This window comes from Larus michahellis, chromosome 5 (genome assembly GCF_964199755.1).
Source record: "Larus michahellis chromosome 5, bLarMic1.1, whole genome shotgun sequence".
In the NCBI taxonomy this organism is placed as follows: domain Eukaryota; kingdom Metazoa; phylum Chordata; class Aves; order Charadriiformes; family Laridae; genus Larus; species Larus michahellis.
The window spans coordinates 56,210,995-56,232,417 of NC_133900.1; the positions used below are offsets into that span (position 1 = coordinate 56,210,995).

Here is a 21,423-nt window from a genome sequence, read left to right on the forward strand (position 1 = left end):
CTCCATGCACACTTCTTGTGCTGCTCATGGCCAAAAGCTTCACACGACCCCCACCACTGTGGGGGGGTTGGACTAGATGACCTTTAAAGGTCCCTTCCAACCCAACACATTCTATGATTCTATGATTCTACAATAACACAAATGTCTGCAGCCAAGACCTTACTCTTCACTCTTGTGAACTCCCAAGTGCCCAAAACCCTGTGAGGTTTGTAAGAATTCAGTATCAAAATGGAATCTTCAGTTTTCTGAGTAATTTCTTGCCAATGAGATACAATGTTTCTCAAAAAAAAATGTGGCATACTTCATTTTTACTGATTCTAGGATAAGCCTGATGAAGGCAGGCAGACTTTCTTCTGGTTATAAATAGCTGAAAGAGTAAGTGATCATTTAGCATAATTTACAAAAAAACACACCTTAAATTCTGCCTCTTCTTTATGGCCGTAAGACCTGTTCAGACACCTCTCTGCTGAACCAGTGCAGGCAGCATACACGTAGTAGTTAGAGTTTTTTAATGATTCATATCTGTCTGAGCCCTGAAATCACTGTTTGGTCATTATTCAGATCTTACTCAGAGGTAATTCCCATTGTATGGTGGTGCTTCTCTGGCAGCTGTTGCAACCCCTGGCTTTGATGTCTTCTTTTGCTTTGTGCCAGCACCCTCCTATCAGTTGAAGTGGCTCCTGGTCTTGGTGCTTCTTCTCTTTCCGCAGAGCTTTTGGGAACTCTGCATGGAATAGCAGTTAATGGCTTTTTTTTTTTGCTTTCTTTGCATGATTTCAGTAGCCTGGATGCTAAGCAGATGTCTACAAGCCATTGTATAGGCATTACTAGTGTCATGGTTTGGGCCCTCAAACCAGGACAACTAGTTTGAAGCCTGATGGCCAAAGTCAAGAATGAGGGTAGGAAGTGGAAATCTATATTCCAGCTTTGCCAGGTGTCCCCACACAGATCAGACTGTCTGTACATCCTATTTCTGTCTTTGAAATGGGTGAAAATAAGACAGAACTATTCCACAAGTCTCTTCCGAAGCTTTATTTCTTCAAACCTTCAGGCAACAAAAAATACATAGAGGCAAATACTTTTTTTTTGCTTGTTTGCTCTTTGCTGGCTTTTGGGAAGAAAATTCTAAGTTTGACTGGTTTCTGCTGTTCCAAGCCTTGCTGACAGTAGGAAAGTTTTGTCCATAAAGCTATGCATGCGTAATTTCACTAACGAGAGCTATTACTGTGAGGACAGACACAGCAGTGTGGTAGCACAACCAGTGGATGTCCCCTTCAACATTACAAACCATCATGGAAAAGTTGTCCTGGAGTAGCTCCACTGCACTGCTGGGCCCTGCTGCCATGGTCTTCTTGGGTTAAAAAGAAAATAAAATCATATATTCCCTTGCATAGCTCTGCTGGGGAAACTTCAAAGGGCAGAGCACAACTTAAACAGGGACTATGGTATTCTCTGTTGTTGTGGCTCTGGGGATTTTGGGTGTGAAGAGGTGCGGTCCCTGATTGACAGTACATGGCTGGCAAAAGCCTCATGCAGAGACAGAGTTGTACCAGCCAAACCTGTGGATTTTGGTTGTGGGGCAAGGTGGGGCTGAAACAGACTTCACTGGTGAAACGTCGGTTTTAGCAATACCCTCTACGTCCCTGTTAGAAACGCTGCTGCAGTGCAGCGATCTCAGCCAAGCACTTAAAAGACAGAGATGGCTTTGCTCAGGTGGCTGAAGAAGGGAGCTTTCTGGTACAGTAAATGTTTTGTCAGAGTAATGTCTATTTTCTTTCACTTTAATTTTCCCAGTCTATTGTAAGTAACAGCTGGGCAGGTAACCGTCTGTTAATGAGTAATTCTTGTGTCTGATATCAGCATTGATCTGGTTCATATTTTGCAATGTAATGTCATCTCCTGAGTGGGCTTGCTTGGAGCTTCTTGTTATTGCTATGCTATGCTTTTAATTAGCTCCTGAAGGGAAAGAGGCGGGAAAGGTCTAGATGGTAAATCGTCTCTGATTACAAGCAACATTGGGTCAGCTCCCCTGGAGGTGTTCTTAAGTGCTTGCTGAGTACACCAGCGATCATCTCCAAGGGTCAGGCACTTCATAAACTCTTCATTCCCTGTGGTTTGGGGAGAGTATCTCGCTACATGGCATTCCCATCTACCCACAAAGACATTAATGATTAACAATGATAACAGCTCTGCTTACTTAGAAAACTAAAATACCCTAAAGTCAAGTAAATCACAGTCCCTTGTGAAAGCTCGTTGCTGATTCACTCTCCTGCTTTAGCCCAGCCCTGGAAGTTTCCCTCTGCCAGGCCAAACCTTTGTGAGAGGAGAGCAAAGATGAAAGTCTGTGCTCCTTTCGCTGTTGTCTTGGCTCTGACTCTGAGCAGTGACTGTGCAAGGACGGTAAGTCTGATTCCTCTGTTTTGGAGTGGTGGATCACCTATGCGCTGGCTGTCAGGACAAGGTTGCCTTAGGGTCGGAGGAGCGAAGCTGCTGACCAGACTGAAAGAAAGAGTACTTCGAATGAAAATAAAAGAGATTTGCTAGATGAAGCCTCACAGCAATGCTGATTAATCGGGGGGCCTGTAGGATAGCTGGTCCCATACGCACCAAGATATTGAAATATTTGAAAATGCATCTCAGAAATGCGTTGACACAAGTAGGTACCTGCAGTAGCAGGAAAGGAGAGTGCTACCACATCAGACTTTACTGCTACCTGGTAACTGAACACACCAGCTTCGGTAACCATCTCCTTCTTTTCAAACCTCTCCCTGTTTTCATGCCATGCCCTTCAGTCAGTGATTTCATTGGGTACTTTGTGTCTTTTTTTTGGGGGTTTGTCTGTGAGGCAGCTGCAGCACTGCTGAGCGTGGCCGTGACGGTTTGACTTTGCCTGTCTGCTTAAATCCCACCATGGCCTGGTGTCCACCATGGGCTAGCAGTGTAGCTGATAGCCAGGACCCTGGTTGTGTGGCTTTATGTTCAGCCTTATTTCACTAGCTAGTTTAAAATTAGCTCAGATCTACTTAAATGATAGTATAATCCTGACTGCCCCAGTGAAGTACAGAAGTATCCCCTTAGACATTGCAGGTGGGAGCAGAGAGGAATATTCATGGGGCCTAGGAAAAGATCAGCCCTGGCTGAGGCCATTAGAGACTGCTCAGTGCTGGCAGAGTTGCTGTAGAATGCAAAAACTGTTTCTTCCTCAGAACTGTTCAAGCCCTCCCTATATATCTTAGCAACAGCTTTGTCTCATCCCTTACTTCTTACGTCCCCTACCCAGTTCTGTGTTCATGATGTGCTGCATCCTTGACTGCTTTTGTGATGTTTTTGTTTTGCTATCGTTCAGCTCTCAGCACCTTTGGTGGCAGCAGCACTTTATGTGTATTACCATTTTTTATTATTTCCTGTGGCTTAAAATCGGCTCAGGCCTGCGCTCTTTGCTCGCTGATCGGCAAATCCAAATAAAGCAGAGGTCGCTTTTTTAACTAATGCCCTGCGGGTTACAGCTAAATGGCAGGAAAAGTCAAATGCTCGGATATTATTTGTAACTGTGAACTGGCCCCAGAATGCATATATGCTTCCTACAGAGAGAAACAGGAGATGTATCCTTTGGCAATAGAAAGATATAATGGAGCAGAACTTTGGCCTTTTTTTGTGCTGTGCTGGGTTTTCCTAGTTTAACAGGGACCTTTCACGAGGCAGTGTTTATCTACCCTCTTTCATCAGACTGTGCCCCAGTAAAAATCACACACAAATAATGAGATTTTTGCAGAAGCACTGGGAGAAAGACAATTTCAGGGCGCCCTGGAAAGCACGTTTGTCTCTATCGGATGGTTCCCAGAGTGAATTTGTGTCTCCAATCCACATTCTTTTTTTCTCTTTGTAGCACTACAAATCTGGGGCAGGAAGAGGCTCAAAACATGAGTTCACTCGCCCACAAGGTACAAAGTCAAATCCAATAGGTTTCATGACAGTAAGAACGATCTGCCTGTCTGTATCCACGCTGTGCAAGTCAGTAGTAAGCCTGTCTTTGTTTCAACATGAATAAGGATTATGGAATGGTTATGCCAATATTAATTTCTATGTAGAGGGGAATTTGGGATTAGCGCAGGAATCACAGGTAATTTTCCTTCAGGTGTGGATTAATGGGAAGGTGCTGATAGGAATTTAGTTTGTCTCAGCTGGAGTGGCTTATATTCACTCATAACATGGTGTGGCTGTAGATGTGCAACTTCCTTTATTTTAATCAGAGCCGCGTCTGCCCTGCAACTTTAAAGTGTCTGAGCGCTTTGATATGCATAGGTTCAATTTCTGCCGCAGCCCTTGATCTCCCTGTGGGAGAAGGGTTTGAGCCCCGTGCAATTTGCTGGGTTGCATTTGTTTTGATGGCACCTAAATAATCAGACATCCTGGCTGTGTGCACGCATTGCAGGCTTCAATTTTTAAAGCTTTTGTTGTCCTGTGCTTTTGCTGTTAAGGATTACATGAATCAGGCCATTAGTGGTGCCTTTATAGCTTAGTCTTTAATGGAGTTTGGGATGCAATATGTCTTCTGAACGGATGTATTTTCACAACTCCCCTAACTGCTTATAACAGGAGGTATGAGACAGAGAAGGTAAATATCTGAACATTTGCTTAATTAGTTCAGACAATGAGAACCAGGGTTGAAAAATATAATACGTAGCTATTTTACATTGACAGATAAGGGGACAGTTAGGACAGATAGAATGACCATAATTCCAAACGGTTAGGAAGGGGGTTGGACCACAGGGACAGGTTATTTTTCCCATGATGCTAATAACTGGCCTCCGCGTCTCTTTGAGATAATAAGTCTGGGCTTGTGAGGGTTAACAGATATCTCAAGGGTGTGCAGGAACCCCAGCAATGATGGAAGGGGTAACCTCAAGATAAGTACTAGTTGTACATTGTCACTGAGAAATGGAAATGCGCCGTGCTGCCAGCTTGGTTGTACGCCCCATTTCTCTCCTACAGCAGAGGCTGGCTTTCCATTCATGCTCACAGCTCTCAGAAGTGATTGCTTTAAGTTTAATGGTTAAATAAGCTCTGACAGTTTTTCATTGTCTTTTTTATCTTCAGCCTCCTTCATTCTCAAGACTCATCTTGAAGGATTTTTTTCTGTTAGACTCCCACTAGCCTTCCTAGACTCCCACCACTCTTCCTTAGGCTCCCATCGCTGACGTGATAAAGATAAAACTTGCCCTTTTCAGACACCCAGTCCCATTAATTTCTCCCAGTTGTAAGGAACCTGCTTATCTCAAAGGGAAGGTGGTATGATCAAAATTATCCGTCATCTCCCCCAACCTTTAAAACCTTCTTTCTCCTGACTGTTTCTATTTCAGTTTGTACTGTCTGGTGCCTTAATTGTTTTAAACAGATGTTACAATGTGATATGGAGCCTGAAAGGATACTACTTCAGAAATCAATTTAATATGCTATTACAATACAACATAATTAGAAACGATAATTGCAATTAATGAATATAATTGGCATTTGCTGTACCAGAAATTGCAATATATTTTGAGCTGAAACGATCTAAGATCTTTATTCTACTGCAGAGCCCATTAATCTTTGTTGATTCAGTCATTACGTAGGATTTTAAGCCTCTTCTTATGCACTAGAAATTGCAGAGACACAGAGCGCAAAGTACAGCTGATAAACTTGAAGATATCTATCTTCATAATTCCATATGATAACACATAATACGTGTACCTGTGGGTTGGATCTGCATGATGAGGTTTTTATTCTTGTATTTCAGTGTTTACGGAGGATGGAAATTTATGCAAATTTCCTTTCCGGTACGGTGGAAGGTTTTATCACTCGTGTTTATCAAATCTATTTTCCCGAAAGAAATGGTAAGTTAACATTGCTCATAAATGAAGACAGCATTCAAATGAATATGTCATCCTTTTAATGCTTTAATCTTCGTTTTAGAACAATTAAGTTGAGCTTGATGTTGTACCCAAGGAGAGCCATGCAGTTGTCCTGTTTATAGTCATGGCCGTGAGGTCAAGACTCGTGCTCAGAGGGGAGGGAGCCCAGGCAGGGGGTCTCCAGGGCCAGAGAAAGCTCAAGAACTGCAGAAATGCTTCCTATTTGGCCTTGATATTGGAATTGCAACCTATATGAGTGGCAAGAGCTTGTACGGAAAGGCTGGGACCGATGGCACAACCTGATAGAAACCCTCTGCTGAGGGAGAAAGGAGAAATACAGACACCTGTAAGAGATGACGCTTGGTTACGGAATTGTTGGGTTTGTGTGGGCCGTACTTGTACTGCAGCAGAGACCATCTGATTTGTGAGGAAAGTTCTTTTTTTTTTTTTTTTATCCCATACCTTTAATTTCTATTCAGATTGGCAGCAGGCCCCTTTTGGGCGGTGCAGTACTGAGAGGCGAGGTATTACTCCCGCTTGTAGGGTAATGATTTATTCTACTAGTGTGTTTAAGGCCAGGTCTCCTTGTTTTGAGCAAAGGTTATTCTTTTACATATGCAGAAGTTGTTAAAAGTATTTGTTATTCATTTTGGGGTAGGAGCAGTCAGGTGGGAGACCTACTGCAGCGAGCACTGGATAAACAAGACTAACTTTGCAGATGAACCTATGTAATGGGCACACGTGAACAGAAACCAAAGGCAACAAAGCAGGGAATATATGGGTACCAGTAATGTGAAAATATATGCACAGATGAACTATGTGAAAGGGACATACTTGCATGTTTTCAGGGTGGAGATAATATTTTATATTTTTCTCCCATGCAGGGCAGAGGTCTCATTTTTTATACTGGACTGTCCAATTTTTTCATGATCTGTGTCATCTTTGCGATGGCACATCTGTTTGAAGTGTAAGTGCTGGTGTAATGTAAACAACAAAACACATACCTTCTTACACAAATAGACACAGAGCTGCAAGCTAGGAGACCACTTCTGAATTTCCCCAACATCCATAGATACAATCCAGATAAGAAAAGCCTCAAGGAAACAGGAACTTGAGAATATCTTAACTAAAGGAAAGCAACTGGAAAATTTTTCCAGCTTGAACCCTGTCTTTGATGTACTGTAGCCACAAAGACTTTGACCTTTGGACCCACTTAATTTCATGCAATGCTTAAGATGGATCTTGTTAATACATGACACTGTGTATTTGGTTTTGGCCAGTTGGGCCACAGACATGGAAAAAAAAGGAAAAACCTGTGAATGGATGGGGTCCAAGGTTAGAGCACACTTTAGAGCTGACCTTGGACAACTTGCTCTCATGCTTGCAATTTTTAAAAAGCCATTTGCAAGTGGGGAGAGAAGGAGGAGGACAGCTGGAGCCGTTTGGTTTTGACAGGTCCTTTCACCCCATGGCCGACCTTCTGGCCAGTGTTTACTCTTCTTTGCTAAAAGCAACCCAAAATGTGACTTCAGGCACAGAAATGCCAGGGAAAGAGCCCTGAGAGCAGCCAGGAAACCTGCTCTGTGCATTTTTGTGTGACTTGGCATTAGCCCATGCCGGACTGATGCTGAATAACTAATCCCAGGGGACCTGGCAGGCAGCAGGCGAGGGCAAGGCTTGTGTCCTTCCTGCTCCTGGCTGCCTGTGCTGCGAGCTGCTGGTAAGGATGGAGATGATGAGAGGCTGGATGCCACCTGCCTCTCTGGGGGCAAATACAAGGAGACCAGACCAGGAGAGTGCTGGATTACGCACTTAATGAGTCCATGTCTTTAGTCCTCAAGTCATACTTTTAAGGCAGGACTACAGGCAGGACTCTGTAGTGTGAGCCAAAGCCTGCTCCAATTGCCTTTAATTTTATTACATGTTTTCTCATACTACATATGACACAGATATTGTGTGCTAGCCCATCATAATAAGTTCAATAAAAAGATAGTCCTGCAGAAAGCTTTTAAGAGCAGTGTCTATCTTAATAAAAACCTCAGCATCTCATTTATGAAAGCTAGTGTGCTGATTAAAAGGGCTAAATGTGGAAGGCAAACAGACACGACCTTGTCCATTTGTAACATTGAATGTTTCAACATAAATCAGAGTCCTGACCACAGAAACCTCTTCCTACTTACTCTGAGAGCAACAAACAAGTTGTATCTTTATAAATATTTATCCAAAACACAGGAAAGAAGACAAAATAATTGCAGTATTCAAATCACAAACTTCCTTTAACAGCATCCTCTATTGCATTTCCCCTTAATTATAATCTCTTTTCACAGATAAAATCCTATTTAGATGCCTCTTACCAGCTACTAAAGATGTCACGTAAATTTGCCTTATGCGTTGAAGAGAAAAAATTAACTGGAACTGTTGCTAAAGTTCATTAGTACCTCCAGAAAGACAAAACAGTGTAGGGACAGAGAAAATGGGGGTGCGATGAACACCCGTGAGAGCAGATGGGGAAGGTGGTCTGAATTGCAGCCAAGCCGTGGCTGCAGGGATGCTGCCAGTGCCCTGCCCCTGTGTCCCATGGTGGGACGGGTTCCTTCCAGATCCTCCTCGAGGGGAACGGCGGGAAAAGATCTTGGCTCAGATTTTGGCTGTGACTTGGAAGGTGTTGACTTATACCCTGGAGAAGCCTTATCCTGTGCTTGAGTGCTGGATGTGTGGGTCCCCGTTGTGCCAGGTTGCAAGGGTGGGCTCAGGTCTGTATAGGAAGGGCGTGATCTTACCATCTTCTCTGGCAACAGGAAGATTTGATACTTTGTCCACAGACTGAAAACAGTGCAAAGAAGGGCTTTTTGGCCAATTGGATTACAAGCTGGAGAGTGTATGCCAGTCCTGGGAGGAGAAGGACATGTGGGGTAAGCCAGGAGACACCAAGCATCTGTCTCTGGATTTTGCTGGTGCTGGTGGTGGTTGCTCTGGTGGTGTCAGGTGAAGCCTGGCCATCTCTCATGGTCAGGACGACACCTAAAAAGGTCTGAGGGAACCTCCAGGCCTTGAACATGGTGACAGCACTAGGCATGATGGCAGAGCTCTTTCCTTACACCAGTCTGTCGCTGGCCTGAGGCTTTGCTTGCTCTCCAAAACATCCTATTATTAAGTGCCCCAGTGCTCCTAATGGGTAAAATAGCCTGCTTTCCATTTATCCTGCCTACTAGTCAGGCCTCATCTGTGATAGACCTAAAATGTTGTTTAAATCAAGCCCTAGTAGCGAACTTTTCTGGTGTAATTAATTCAGTATCTGTGTCTTTAAATTTTCACTTTTTTATTAACAATTTTATATGATGGTCTGATGCAAAGACATTTGTTACAAATTTAGAGAGTGGGCCCATTTACAAGTAGCACAAAGAAATAATAAACCTGTTTGGTGTGGCTGCTGGAGGTAATATCCAGTGAGACCAAATTGTCATCCCATTTTTGGTAAGCCTCCCAGCAAAGAAGAGATTTTTAAAAGAAAAGGAGGGAGACTAGTGAAGTAGCTTTGAGGATGTGCTGAGCTTCCCCCAGGCAGTGAGAGATACTGGCGGAAACCAGAAAAGGATTGTGTGAATGTGCAAGAAGCCTGGTACTGAGAAGGCAGCCTGGCACCACAGGGGAGGACCAACAGCATCGTAGTCACTGTGGGGCGATAGGGAAGGAGGGGAGTGGTTGTGAAGAGCATTGGATGGGAGAACCAGTGGGTTGTGGAAAGCTGGTGGAAGAAGCCCCTGTCAGGGTCTCTGATAAGAAAAAACATTTAAGAAGGAAAAAAAAATGAGTTTCCATTTGCTTAGAACTTGGCTGCTGCTTGACAGACTCCAGAGAGTATTAATTTGCATATAAATTGTTTTTTCCCCCCTAATGATGAGAGTTTGCTTGAATTCTTTAGGTGTATACAGGACCTTTTCCATTTGCCTTTTCCATTCTGCCTAGTGTAACGTCCCTCTACTAAATCAATAATTATGTCAGTCAGAAAAGTTAGAAAAGTTTGGACTCTCCTTCCCTGTCATGGCTGGCACAGATGAAGTGTTTGGTCGGAGATGGTTTTGCCAACAAAGACATAAGCAGTGCACTGCCAAGAATTACTTTTAACTTACGCCTCACCTTAATCCTCATGTGTAATAGACCATCCTTTATAAAAACACGATCCACTTCCCACCAAAGGAGCCCAGAGAAATTTCCATTAACTCCCAGCAGAGTCGCTTGGGCCTTAATGCCTGTGAGAAAACAGCCTCTTTAAGAAGGTGTCAAGTCAATCTGCACTAGACTACTGAGCACCTTTCTTTTTATGGACCTTATATAATTGAGGTCACCAAACTTAATATGCTTGGCCTATTCAGATGTTCCATAGGAATTAAGCATTTTAAATACCACACAGCATCTAATTAAGAAGCAAAGTAAGGCAGTTAAAATGGTAGACATGCTCTACAATAAAATTTCAATCTAGCTTGTGACGTCCTAGGGTGAAAAAATATTTTATAACGTAACTGGTAAGTTTGTTAACTTATACTAACTTAACACAAGATATGACAAAAACACAAATAATAAAAACAAATTATTAGTCACATTAGGTAAAGCAAACCCCTATTTCTTCCAGTGCTGTGTAGCCACTCATTTTCCTGTGTAGTGGCAGCCGATATTTATTATGCTGCATTAGAACTGGTTGGGGAAGATGTTTTGGTGGACGGCGCATTGGGACACAAGGTGGACCTCCAAGGTTCGGCCTCAGTTCAGTCACACACTCCCTGTGCGGCCTCGGGGAAGTCTATAAGTCTACCCCTGCAAATGGAGAATAACAGCTTAATGCTCCTTGGAGTGCTATGAGTCTTGGAGATAACAGACTGAGGAGGGCAAGGAAAGTGCGCGGATGGAGTTGTCAAAGTTTGTCTCCGTAGGATTCCCACGGGCGGCATTGCGTGCAGGATTCAGCCCGCTGCTCTGCAAAAAGAAGTTTTATCCGTGCATTTGGAAATCACCCCCATGTCAGCTATTTCCTCATTTCGCCTGTCAAGTTAAAAAATAGAAATGCTTTAAAGGAACTGAGTGCAAAATACATTTGCCGCTGAAAGCTAAGAAAAAGTCCCTCTGTGGACAGTCTTCTGCCTCCACAGATTATTAAAGTAACTGGCAGGCATAAAAAATGGGTTGGGTCCTGTTTTGCTTGCTTTGTAATGAATAAAGGAGACATAATTTATTTGCTTCGGTTTTGGTTTTTATTTCTGTCTTTCGTTTTCTAATCTTAGAAATAGAAAGAAGGTTGAGTTTTTCTGGAGGATTCATCAGAGATCTCAGGTCCTGCTTCCACATCTCATTCTTAATCTGTATTTTGTTTGAGAGAAATGGTGCAGAGCATCTTTAACAACAACTTAAAGCATATTTGTGCTCTGGTGTTCAGAGATTTTGAATGAAACATGCTAATTAGGGAAAAAAGTATGAATTTCCAGGTTGCCAAAGAATTAAGTCCGTATAGATTCAGTGCAAGCATTCAGGTTGTTAAAAACTGCACTAAACTGCACCTTTAATTCTTTTCAGGTGTTCAACAACACATAACTATGACCGGGATAGGAGATGGGGTCACTGTGCTTTTTTGCCCGAAGACCACGCAGGTAAGATGAGGCATTGCTGAGTTGCTCCAGATACCTGGCTCCTACTTTGCCACCTGCAGTAAGGAGGGACGGTGCCTTCAGTGTACTTTTATTTGGTGTACACAGAACAAGCCTTCACCTTAGCTGTTTCTGCGATCTCTCTGTGACTCTGCATAACCATAGCATTAGACTGTGAATATCACACAGTCTTTAATTTACTCTCACTTGATTAACTTGAAGTCATGGAGAGAAATGATGGTAACACCAACATGGAAACCTAAACTCCTGCTGGAGCCGAGCACAGAGATGATTGTCTTCTCATCCCTCATGGCTTGGATGTGCCTTTTAGTTTTCCCCTGATTTAACCAGCTACATTTTTCTGTCTCTTTGACCAGTTAATTTTTTAGAAGGTACAGAAACATTTCACACCCTGTGCAACGTATAGCCATCACTTCCAGCTGTCCCTCCTCAAGATCTCAGGGTGAAGAGCAGACCTTCAAAACCAGACTTCCTTGGGCTGTGAGCTGCATCAGGGAAGACAAGAGGACAGACACATTCACTGCAAGAGTACTGAGGGACAATGAAAGGGTTACTTAGGGGAGCAGTGCTATGGCTTTGTGTGGTCACCACACTCCAGTGCTAAAATTACCTCATTGTGAAAGTCTGTCTAAAACGGGAAGCAAAGGTCTGCGGCAAACTCTCCTTTCTATGTAAGTTGCTTTTATTGACACACTGGGTGAAAGCATCACGTCCCAAGCAGCTCAGTGGGCAACGTGCATCCCTGTCCTCAGCAGTACCTCGATGGTTGGCCCTTGCTTGTCTCTGTCTCCCCAGCTTGATGTTTCATGACCTGCCTGCTGGGGAATATCATTTTATAAGGAAGGCATATGTCTAATTCTCAATTTATAGTGACAGACCAGCACTGAGCAATCAGGTGTTGCACTGATGCCCCTGAGGTTTTTTTTGGATCTGTGTCCAAATGCTGATCATGTTCCTCTTTTCTCCTTCACACTACTTTCATATGTGACCTGGCTTGTTTAGTCTGTGGCATACAACCAGATGCCCTTAGATGTTTGCTTCCCGCTTTACAATGAAGGGCATTTTCCACCATCCACTTGCAGGGAGTTCTCTGTCATGTCATGAGACTTGTTGACGAGTTGATTACAATCTACCAGAGTGCTTGAAAAGCCAACGTTAGCTGAATCATGCTGAGAGTCTAAAATTAAGCAGTGCACAGCATCATCATTTTAAACTTAACAACTTTAAATTATTTTCCAGCCTGGCTTTAAAACAGATTAACAGTAGATCAGAGACAAACGACCTAACCCCAAAACAAGCAGCAACGCATGTGCCTTTGTAATGCAAGTATGTCAGACACAAACGTAGACTTTATAGACAGTTCATGCTTACAAGAGCCAGGTTATGAGGGCTGCACTTATTCATGAGTGCCCTCCCAGAGCCTGAAATGTTGGAAGCGGTAACTCATGACTGCTTTAATCCTCCACTGAAACATTGACTGTCACATTGGTGGCTGGCTGATTCAAGGAGGCTTTTCTGGTAGCTGAAGGAGGAGCTCTCTTCAAGTCTAGCATTTCATTTCTGGGGGTGCCTTGTGCCACCTCTGTGCCTCCCTCAGCCCATTGCCATGGTCCTACCAGCTCCACATGCAGCCATCTCCACAGCTAGCTGGCATCCCATAAGTCTTTTGGGGCTTCCTGGCTCATTTTTGCCTGTTACCCACTGCAGCATTGGATAGGGTGGTTTGCAACAAGGTCTGCCTGCCCCTTGCTGAGGGATATCCCTGACAATATACCCTAACGTCAGTGAGGGCTTGTCTTGACTACTGTTTTTTTTTTTTCTCCAGAAAAAGAGTTAAATGTGTGAGAGAGGAAAGGGAAAAGAAAACAGGATGGGGTAGCTGGAAGAGACAACTGCTGGTTGTTGCAATGAAAAGACTATCTCCAAAAGCAATAAGAATTTCGTAAAATTAAATTAAAATGTCTTTAGGTGTTCACTTATTTATAAACATAAGTCTACTTATTTTTTAAGCAGCAAGCACTATGTTTGGACTTGGAAAAGTCTTAGCAGATCACCAGCTATAGCTTAAAGAGAAAAGATTTATAGTGAGGTTGAAAGGAAGGAGCGACACAATGGCTAAAGGGAATTTCAAGCAAACAGAAGGAAATTTAGTCTGCTGGGGAAGATAGCAAGGAAGAAAGAAGCAGTCCAACTGAATAATGTAGATATTTAAAATGTGGAAAATAGATGATTTTGTTGTTAAAAAATCCACTAAAATATTAAATCTTTGGGGGAATCTCAACCACGTTATAGACACTTGAAAAAAAAAGAAAAAATGAATGTTTTTGGGGAGAGAGTATCCTTTGGCCATAAGAGATTGGTGAGGAGTGTGTGAACTGGGTTGGTGAAGGAGCTGGTTGAAAGCAAAGGCTGAAGCATGGAACTCTCTCCAGAACAAGAATACCATGTGTGCATGTGGCGTCAGCTTGAAACCATTGGAGCTGCTTACAAATTAATGTTAAGCAAGTGTTGGAGGCATTGATCCAGAAAAGTACATCTGCCAACCTCAAGAGAAAGTTTAACCAAAAGTGTTTAGCTTTGGGATGAAGTGAAGCTCAGGTACGAAGCCTCTGCTGGGGGAACAAGTTAGTACAGCATTGTACAGAGCCAGAGCTCACCATAATAACAACCAAGGTTCAAACCCCTCCTGAAATCACTGGGAGCTTTATTGCTGTCTTCAGGTTTCCAGAGGATCCTCTACTTCTGCCCAGGGGATCTCTGTGGAGACCATGTGTAGTATCTGCCTGATGTGACCCCTTCATACATATGGGCCAACTGGGTTGTGAATGTGTAGTTTGTATGTATGCATGTATGGATACTTGCATAAAAGTGCAACAAGTGGGTCTTCCAGACCTTGGGCAGTCTGTTAGGATTACTGCTCTGAATGTTTGGAAACCTTGGACAAACGGCCAAAACCCCAGGGAGGCCCAAACTTGGGAGAAAAGTGCCAGACAGTGAGTTTTTTTAAGAGATGTTTGGACAGATATGGAAAGAAGAAGTACAGTTGTGTGGGTTGTGCAAGAAGGAGGAAGAGGCTTCACCCCAGGAGGGGCTCTGGGGAAGAGCAGTCCAAGTTCTGGGAAAGGTAGGTGTCAGAAACAGAAAGTTTTTGTGGGAAGATATGGTTAGAAAGATGAGACAAGGCCACTGCTCGTTCAGCAGAGCCTCAGAGAGGTGAAGCTGAAGCCAAGGTGATTGCTAGCAACCTTGGAGTGTTTTTCCCATGAGGGTGGGCAGATAAAGCTAGGTGGCTTTAGACGTTGGCTGAGATTTCAGGGACTTGGCACTCCCCAGTTAATGGCTAGTTAATGGAGAGCAGTATTCCCTGAAGGGAACTGTGATGTGTCCGTGTGCTTATGAGTAGAAGTTGTTCCTGGACTCTGTGGAAGGTGGAGAGGGATGCAGAATACCCCAGGGAAGTCAGCCTGGACTGGCGGGTGGGATGCAGTGAGGAACTCTGATTGGGGAAGAAATGGAGGACTGGAAGTGCTCTTTGCAGATTTAATGAGGGTACAAAAAATGTCTTGACCACCGCTGTACCAGAAGATGGCCTGGAGATCAAGTCATGGTTTGGATGTGATGGGAGTAGGAAATACAGGATTTTCCTTTGAGGAAACATGACACCACTTAAAGTTTCATAACTATCAAGCGGCAGGAACAGTAGGAACATCACTGCCTTTACTTGCTTTCCCTTGATGTTATCCTGGAGTGAAACTACCAGTGAATACACCCAGGCCTGCTATCTGATATCAATTACGTCACTCTCTTGTGCAGTAAATATTTTGAGCTGTGCAGGGGAACCTTCACATTTGTGCTGCTGTAGCAAAGCTCAGGATGTGCCTTTTGTGTTTAGCTTCAGCCCTGTATGCGTGTGCCTGTGTTTCTGTATGTTGCATCCCATGGTTAGGACCACACACTAGCTGAAGGAGCACCCAGATTGAGTAACTCTGCAGTTGCCCTTGCAGAGTTTGGCTAGCATTAAAAAGAGAGTTTGAATGCAGAGAAGCTGTTGGGCCAGCTTTGCAGTGGGTGTAAGACGTGATGTTCATTGACTTCAGGGGAGATAATACCCCTCGACACTGCCTGAAATCAGGAAAAACAGATGGCCAGCAAGACTCTTCCACCTTTTGCATTGCACGTTGCCAAGTAAAGCTTCCATCACAGGGATGAGAAAGTTGTTCCGGCACACGCTCTCCTCTCCCACCCTATTTTCCCATGATTTAGAAAATTCCTTAAAAATCGGAGATACATCAGAGAGGTCCGGTTTGAGCTTGCTTGGCCTGATTTACTTGGATGTGCCCTTGTTCTGCTTCAAAATTTTTTCCTTTGTTCCAGCTGTCCATTCGTTTTAGTCAAAATCCCCAAATCCATAGCAAATTCTTCTGTCGAGGGTTGTCCTTTGCGTAATTTGAGAGAGAGATGCATAATCCTGGTCACCGATGTTGAAATGCGAAGCATGCAGGGCAGTAATCCGGGCAGAGGCAGAGCTGCAGCCTTCCCTCCCCAGTGTAAAGGCACAGCTCCATCTTGTGGGCATTCGTCCCATCTTCTTCCTCACCACAGCGGCAGCTCTGGCAACTTCATGCATGACGGGACCTCCCACCTTCGGACAAGTTAACTCTGGCGAAGAAGGACCAGCTTAGTGATTTGCTATACGGTTTTTAAAAGGTGGATAAATATAGGTGCTGTACAGCTGGAAACAAAACCAATGTAAATGGGTTGGGTACACATTGCTTTAGATTAATAGGTGTTACCGAAACCACCGTGCATTGAATCAAAATGGTTCATGTAACCAAGCCCATGCGTAACACAACAAAGCACGGCTTATCTGGCACCTATTAACAACAACTTCTTATGTGGCCTGTCTAGATCACTGCGCAAACAACCCTTGCCAAAATGGAGGGACCTGTTCTCCTGCTCATGGCTATAGGATGTACCACTGTTCCTGTCCCGAGGAATTCACAGGCAAGGACTGTCAGATGAGTAAGTATCTTCTTCCATGGGTGTTACAACATGAAATACGAGCAGTAAGTAGAGTTCATTAATGTTTGCTTAATGAAAAGGTAGTGCTGTTGTGATGGGAGAGACCACTGCAGCATGAATGTTTGTGTAGGCGGATTTCCAAATGGTTATGACAGATAATCCATTACTGACAGGACAGCTGAAAATAGCTTGATTATACAGTTATAAATCCAGGCATACTCTGAGCCAGTGAGGTATTAAGCTATGGTAAACACAAAGAGACTCTTCCTCCCCCTTTGCTGTTTTTAAGATTTAAATATCACTTGTATGGTTGGAAATGACTAATAATATAATCCAGTAGGTAGGGTAGGGAGACATGAAAAAACAATAACATTTCAGATGACACCTTATCTCTCATGTATATGAACACATAGTCCATTACAGCTTTTCGTGTGATGTCGGCTTTACACTTGGGCAGCTACTCCACAATCGGGGGAGCCATTCCCAAAGGAAGAGATTCAGGCCAAAAGTCTTTGCTTCGTTTATTTTTCCAGTTTTATAGTGGCGTCACTCCCAATTTACTGCACATCAAGAGAGGGATTAGGCTTTTACACTGAGGGTTTTCAGTTGTGCTGGATTTTCTCTGCAGCTCTAAACTTTTCTCCCAACATAAGCAAAGAAGCCCCTTTCAGCCCTGGTGCTCCGCTGTCTCAAGCGCAGCCCATCGTCTGTGGACGATGCGGTAAAGTGGGACAGACACAAATGTATACCACTGATTTTGTTTTTTGTGTTTGCTGAATGAACTTTTGGAAGGGCTTAAGTAATGGCGACGCCGTCATGCTCACAGGAGAAAGCCACCTCTGCCTCGAGGTCCTTGGAGCTGCTGCTATAGTGGCTTAGTGCCTCTGCGCTGTGGAGGCTGTCTTGCTTGAGAAGCACCAACTGTCAACAAACGTATGTGTGCTCAACATGAAAAAAGAGATGAGCAGGGAATGATGGAGACTGTGGTCCCATTCCTCACAAGAAATAACCTCAGAAAGCTTGTCTTGTTTTTTAAACTCTCTTTTAGAGAAATGTTTTGACAACAGTCTCTACGAGTTCTTTGATGTGGGCATGAGCTGGTCAAGAGTCCAACAAGGAGCCGTGGAGCAGTGCGTGTGTGTGAACGGCCAGATCGAGTGCGAGAGTGTCGAACACAGAAGTAAGGCACTATTTTGTGTTACAGATATTGGCCTGCATGGAGTGGGGATAAAGGACAGTAAGGATATCAAATCCTGAGCCCTATTATACACAGTAATGCTGCTCTCGCAGCTCATGTACCCTCACACCTTTCCATGTATGAACAGTGATGCTGACCCAGGAAATCACTTCAATTTGTCCACCTTTATTTGAGGAAGCAATTATATGCATTAAGATGAGTTTTAGGGACACAGCTCAGTGCTTTCTCCACCAGGGATGCAATCCTGAACCACAGCATGTAAGAATATACAACAAATTATATAGTAGAAGGGGTAAAATTTCTGACCTTATGAGCTCTCTTCCAAAACTGTAACATGCCTGAGAGGCACACCCTCCTCTGCTCTTCCCCTCTACACCTACAATTGCTTTGTATTGCTGTTTCACACCTGGGATTTCTTCCTGAGCCTATCCCACACTTGAATTGCCAGCATGTAAACTCTACCCACCTCCAGGATCCCATTTGCCCTGCATCGACCCCAGAGTCCCCATAGATTTTGGCTTGACATACCCATTCTTGGCTGGGGTGGTGCTTCCTTAGTTTTGAAGCCTCCTCCTTATTTTGGGACTCCCAGGTGCCCGACACAGCTGGCCAGCTAGCTGCAGGGCATGGCCTTCGGGTTGTCACTTATCTGATGAAGCCAGCACAGCACCTCCCTTTTGGAAGGAGAGGTGGTGGGAAGCAAAACATACGCTTCACCTATATATGTGCTCTGATATGGCTAGTCTGGTGTTCAGTCTGGCTGACTTTCACCCTGTGTAGACTCCCAGGTAGCTTACAGTACTGAGTAAATGAGCCCTTTGAAATAGGTAGGTGCTTTTATTCCCACCTTACGGAACTGGAAACTAAAACACGGAGAGAGTCAGTGGCTTTTTAGGACATTGGGAGTTCACGGGAGAGTTGGGAAATCTGATAGGACTTAATACTTCCCAGTCACAGATCCTAAATATTTAACTGAGCTCGCTGCTAGATACACTATTATAAATTTTACTGCAGCTCAGTGGCAAACTTGGAATTGGCAGAACCCGCTGTACAGAAAGAAATGCTAATGCCACCACCATCACCACTAGTAATAATAATCACCACCCCTATTTTACCTATTGTTCTGTGGCAAAATTTTTAATAGCTAGGCTGACACTATCCAATAAAAGTAAAAACAATGAGACAGACCTCAGTAGGCAGAAATCAGCAGAGTTTCCTTGTCTTCAATTTATGTCAAGCGTAGGTCTGAGATGAGTAAAAAAGGAAAAACTTCCCCAAAGTGTATATCCACAGAGAAGGTGTACTAATGTAAGTTAAAATGGACCAATTCTATTGAATAGTTTGGTTTGATCTTTGGTTTCTGCTTGTAGGTTGTATTCATGATCCTTGCATGAATGGTGGAGAATGTAAAATGGTTACCTTCAGTGGGAAAATAGTATGTGATTGCAAAGGAAATTATGCAGGAAAGTATTGCAATATTGGTAAGTATAACAACCTACAGGTGGGCAGAGAATTTGGAATTTTCATCTGGGTGTGAAGCTGGTGCTTTTTGTGTTGTATTCTGTCTTTGCAGCCATTTCTTGTAATAACTGAAGAGTCACTCAGAACAAGTGTTTAATCTCTTCCTCCAGTGTAAAACATAACACGCTTTTCACCACCGAGACCCTGATTCTAAAAATATTTGTTCTTGTCCTTAACTCCATGGAAAATTAAGCACAGAAATTTTAAGCCAATTACTCATGCCCACAGAAAGAGCTCATGCTTCCATTTTGCAGGATCGGTCGCAGAGTTGTGCTCCTGTGCAAACGCTTCCCTGCAGACCTGTGCATCTTCTGCTGCCCCCTCATAAAGTGGCGATTTATGCTCTGACAAAATCTGGCAGCTGGCCGTATTTGGTAACACTAGATTATTGTGGGAAGTAGACAAAGATAAAATGCACTCCCTTTGTTTGTGTTACCTTGAAATTAATAGCACATTTAGCCCAGTATGGATTACCTAAAAATCCTTACTTGCACTGGTGGGTCAGGGCAGCGAAATCCACATTTTGGTGCCTATGTGTTAGTTCTGTGTTGCTTCCTATTAGATGCCACATAGTTTTTCATATAATTTTCCTCCAGAAGATTTAACATTTCTCACCGCAGGGGTTAAATCTGCTTGTAAATCTTACCTGCATGATAAATCCTCAAGTTATATCAGTGGCTACTTTTCAAATACAGCAGGTTTCAGGCATAAACTATAATAGACCTTCAGTCGTACCAGCCTGTGATCCCATCAACTCACTGGCTATGTCTTTCTGAGTACATAAATCCCAGGCCTCATCAAAATTGAAGACAAGTCTTCTGGTAGCTCTGGTGGGCACCGATTTGATCTGAATGGGTGTTGGGGTAAACAAAATGTGGTAACGAACACTGGAATTGGTATCTGGTATTTTTATTATTTTTTTGTTATTCTGATGGTTAACAAATGGTGTAGCCATCTAACTAAGCCGGGTAAAAAAACAAGCCACACCAAAGATTTGAGAGACCACTGGAATAACAAATAGCAGGAGTGAATTGGCAAACTGAACAGTGGATGAACTGGTCCTGAACCTTCACTCACCAGGTACCCAGTGAATCCTGCAAAATGGGGCTGATGACTCTTTTAAGTCCCTGCTAAGGAGCGATATTGTAGCTCCGGGGTTTTTTTTGTCCTTTAGCTGCCCTAGTGAGATTTGTCCCAGGCTTTGTGAATGCTGTGAATGATTCGGGCAAGGGGCTGCATGTGCGACCTGGTGTCCTGGTGCTGCTCGTCTTCAAACAAAACTGCTTTTCAGATTCCTATTTCTTTATCAGCTTCCCCTGCCCAAAGCGGCAACGCTGTGCATAAACATCCACCCAGCACCGCCTGGATTATAAATATCAGGATGACAGTGTTACAGCTGTAATACTGGTTTCTGTCTGACTAGCTTAGAAAAAGAAATAAGCAGGTGCTCTTTGATTACTTGAAAATAATAAAGCAAACATTTGGTTTGCTAAACAAATGGCTTTAGATGCTTACAATCCATCTGCATTCGGCTGCCTAACACCCCCCCACACACCGGGAACCGAAGGGTTGTGTTTATGTGTCAGGGCATTGCAAACAAGTTTAAAAATGAAAAAAAAAACCCAACAACTCTTTGCCAGGATTAGTCATTCTAAATTAATGCAAATAAACTAGTGCTGGGATCTATAGACCTGGTAGTACCATCACACGAGAGCAATGACATTCCAGTGAAAGCACTGGGGGCTTGTGCTATCAGAGCACAGCTGATTTTTAAATATATGTTGGATTAATTTTTTATTCAACCCTTCAATTTGATGCTGTGAGCACAGCTGGATTTTTTCCTTTGTTTTCCTTTTTACTGTCTTGTATAGTTTCCCTTGTCTAACAGGACTGAATTGTGAGGTTACCCTTTAGTCTGCATAGTTTATGGTTATAATGCTTGATTCAGAGAAAGGTACAGTATCTCCAAAATTTACTTTATTCTAAATTATTCATTTATAGAGGCAACCTTAAACCCAAGTTGTGATGCAAAAATGTCTTCTTTTTTTTTTTTAAAAAAAGAAAACAATCAATTTAATAAACAGTAAGTACCCCAAAAATGTTATTGGGCTGTGATCTGTTTGAGGTCTCTCTG

The 21,423-nt window shown here is 43.3% G+C and overlaps 1 protein-coding gene across 4 annotated transcripts in view; it reads left to right on the forward strand.

The window, feature by feature from the left end:
* Positions 1–2,287: 2,287 nt before the first annotated feature.
* HGFAC (HGF activator) overlaps positions 2,288–21,423 on the forward strand; it is a 44,018-nt gene continuing 24,882 nt past the window's right edge. For 2 of the 4 annotated variants that reach the window (XM_074587465.1, XM_074587466.1), the window contains exons 1-7: positions 2,335–2,400; positions 3,887–3,941; positions 5,777–5,873; positions 11,457–11,530; positions 16,457–16,570; positions 17,619–17,750; positions 19,139–19,249. In XM_074587465.1, the coding sequence (XP_074443566.1) occupies positions 2,335–2,400; positions 3,887–3,941; positions 5,777–5,873; positions 11,457–11,530; positions 16,457–16,570; positions 17,619–17,750; positions 19,139–19,249 (649 nt within the window). Of the gene's footprint in view, positions 2,401–3,886; positions 3,942–5,776; positions 5,874–8,713; positions 8,804–11,456; positions 11,531–16,456; positions 16,571–17,618; positions 17,751–19,138; positions 19,250–21,423 lie in introns of all 4 variants that reach the window. The other 2 variants (XM_074587467.1, XM_074587468.1) reach the window with 2 other exon arrangements.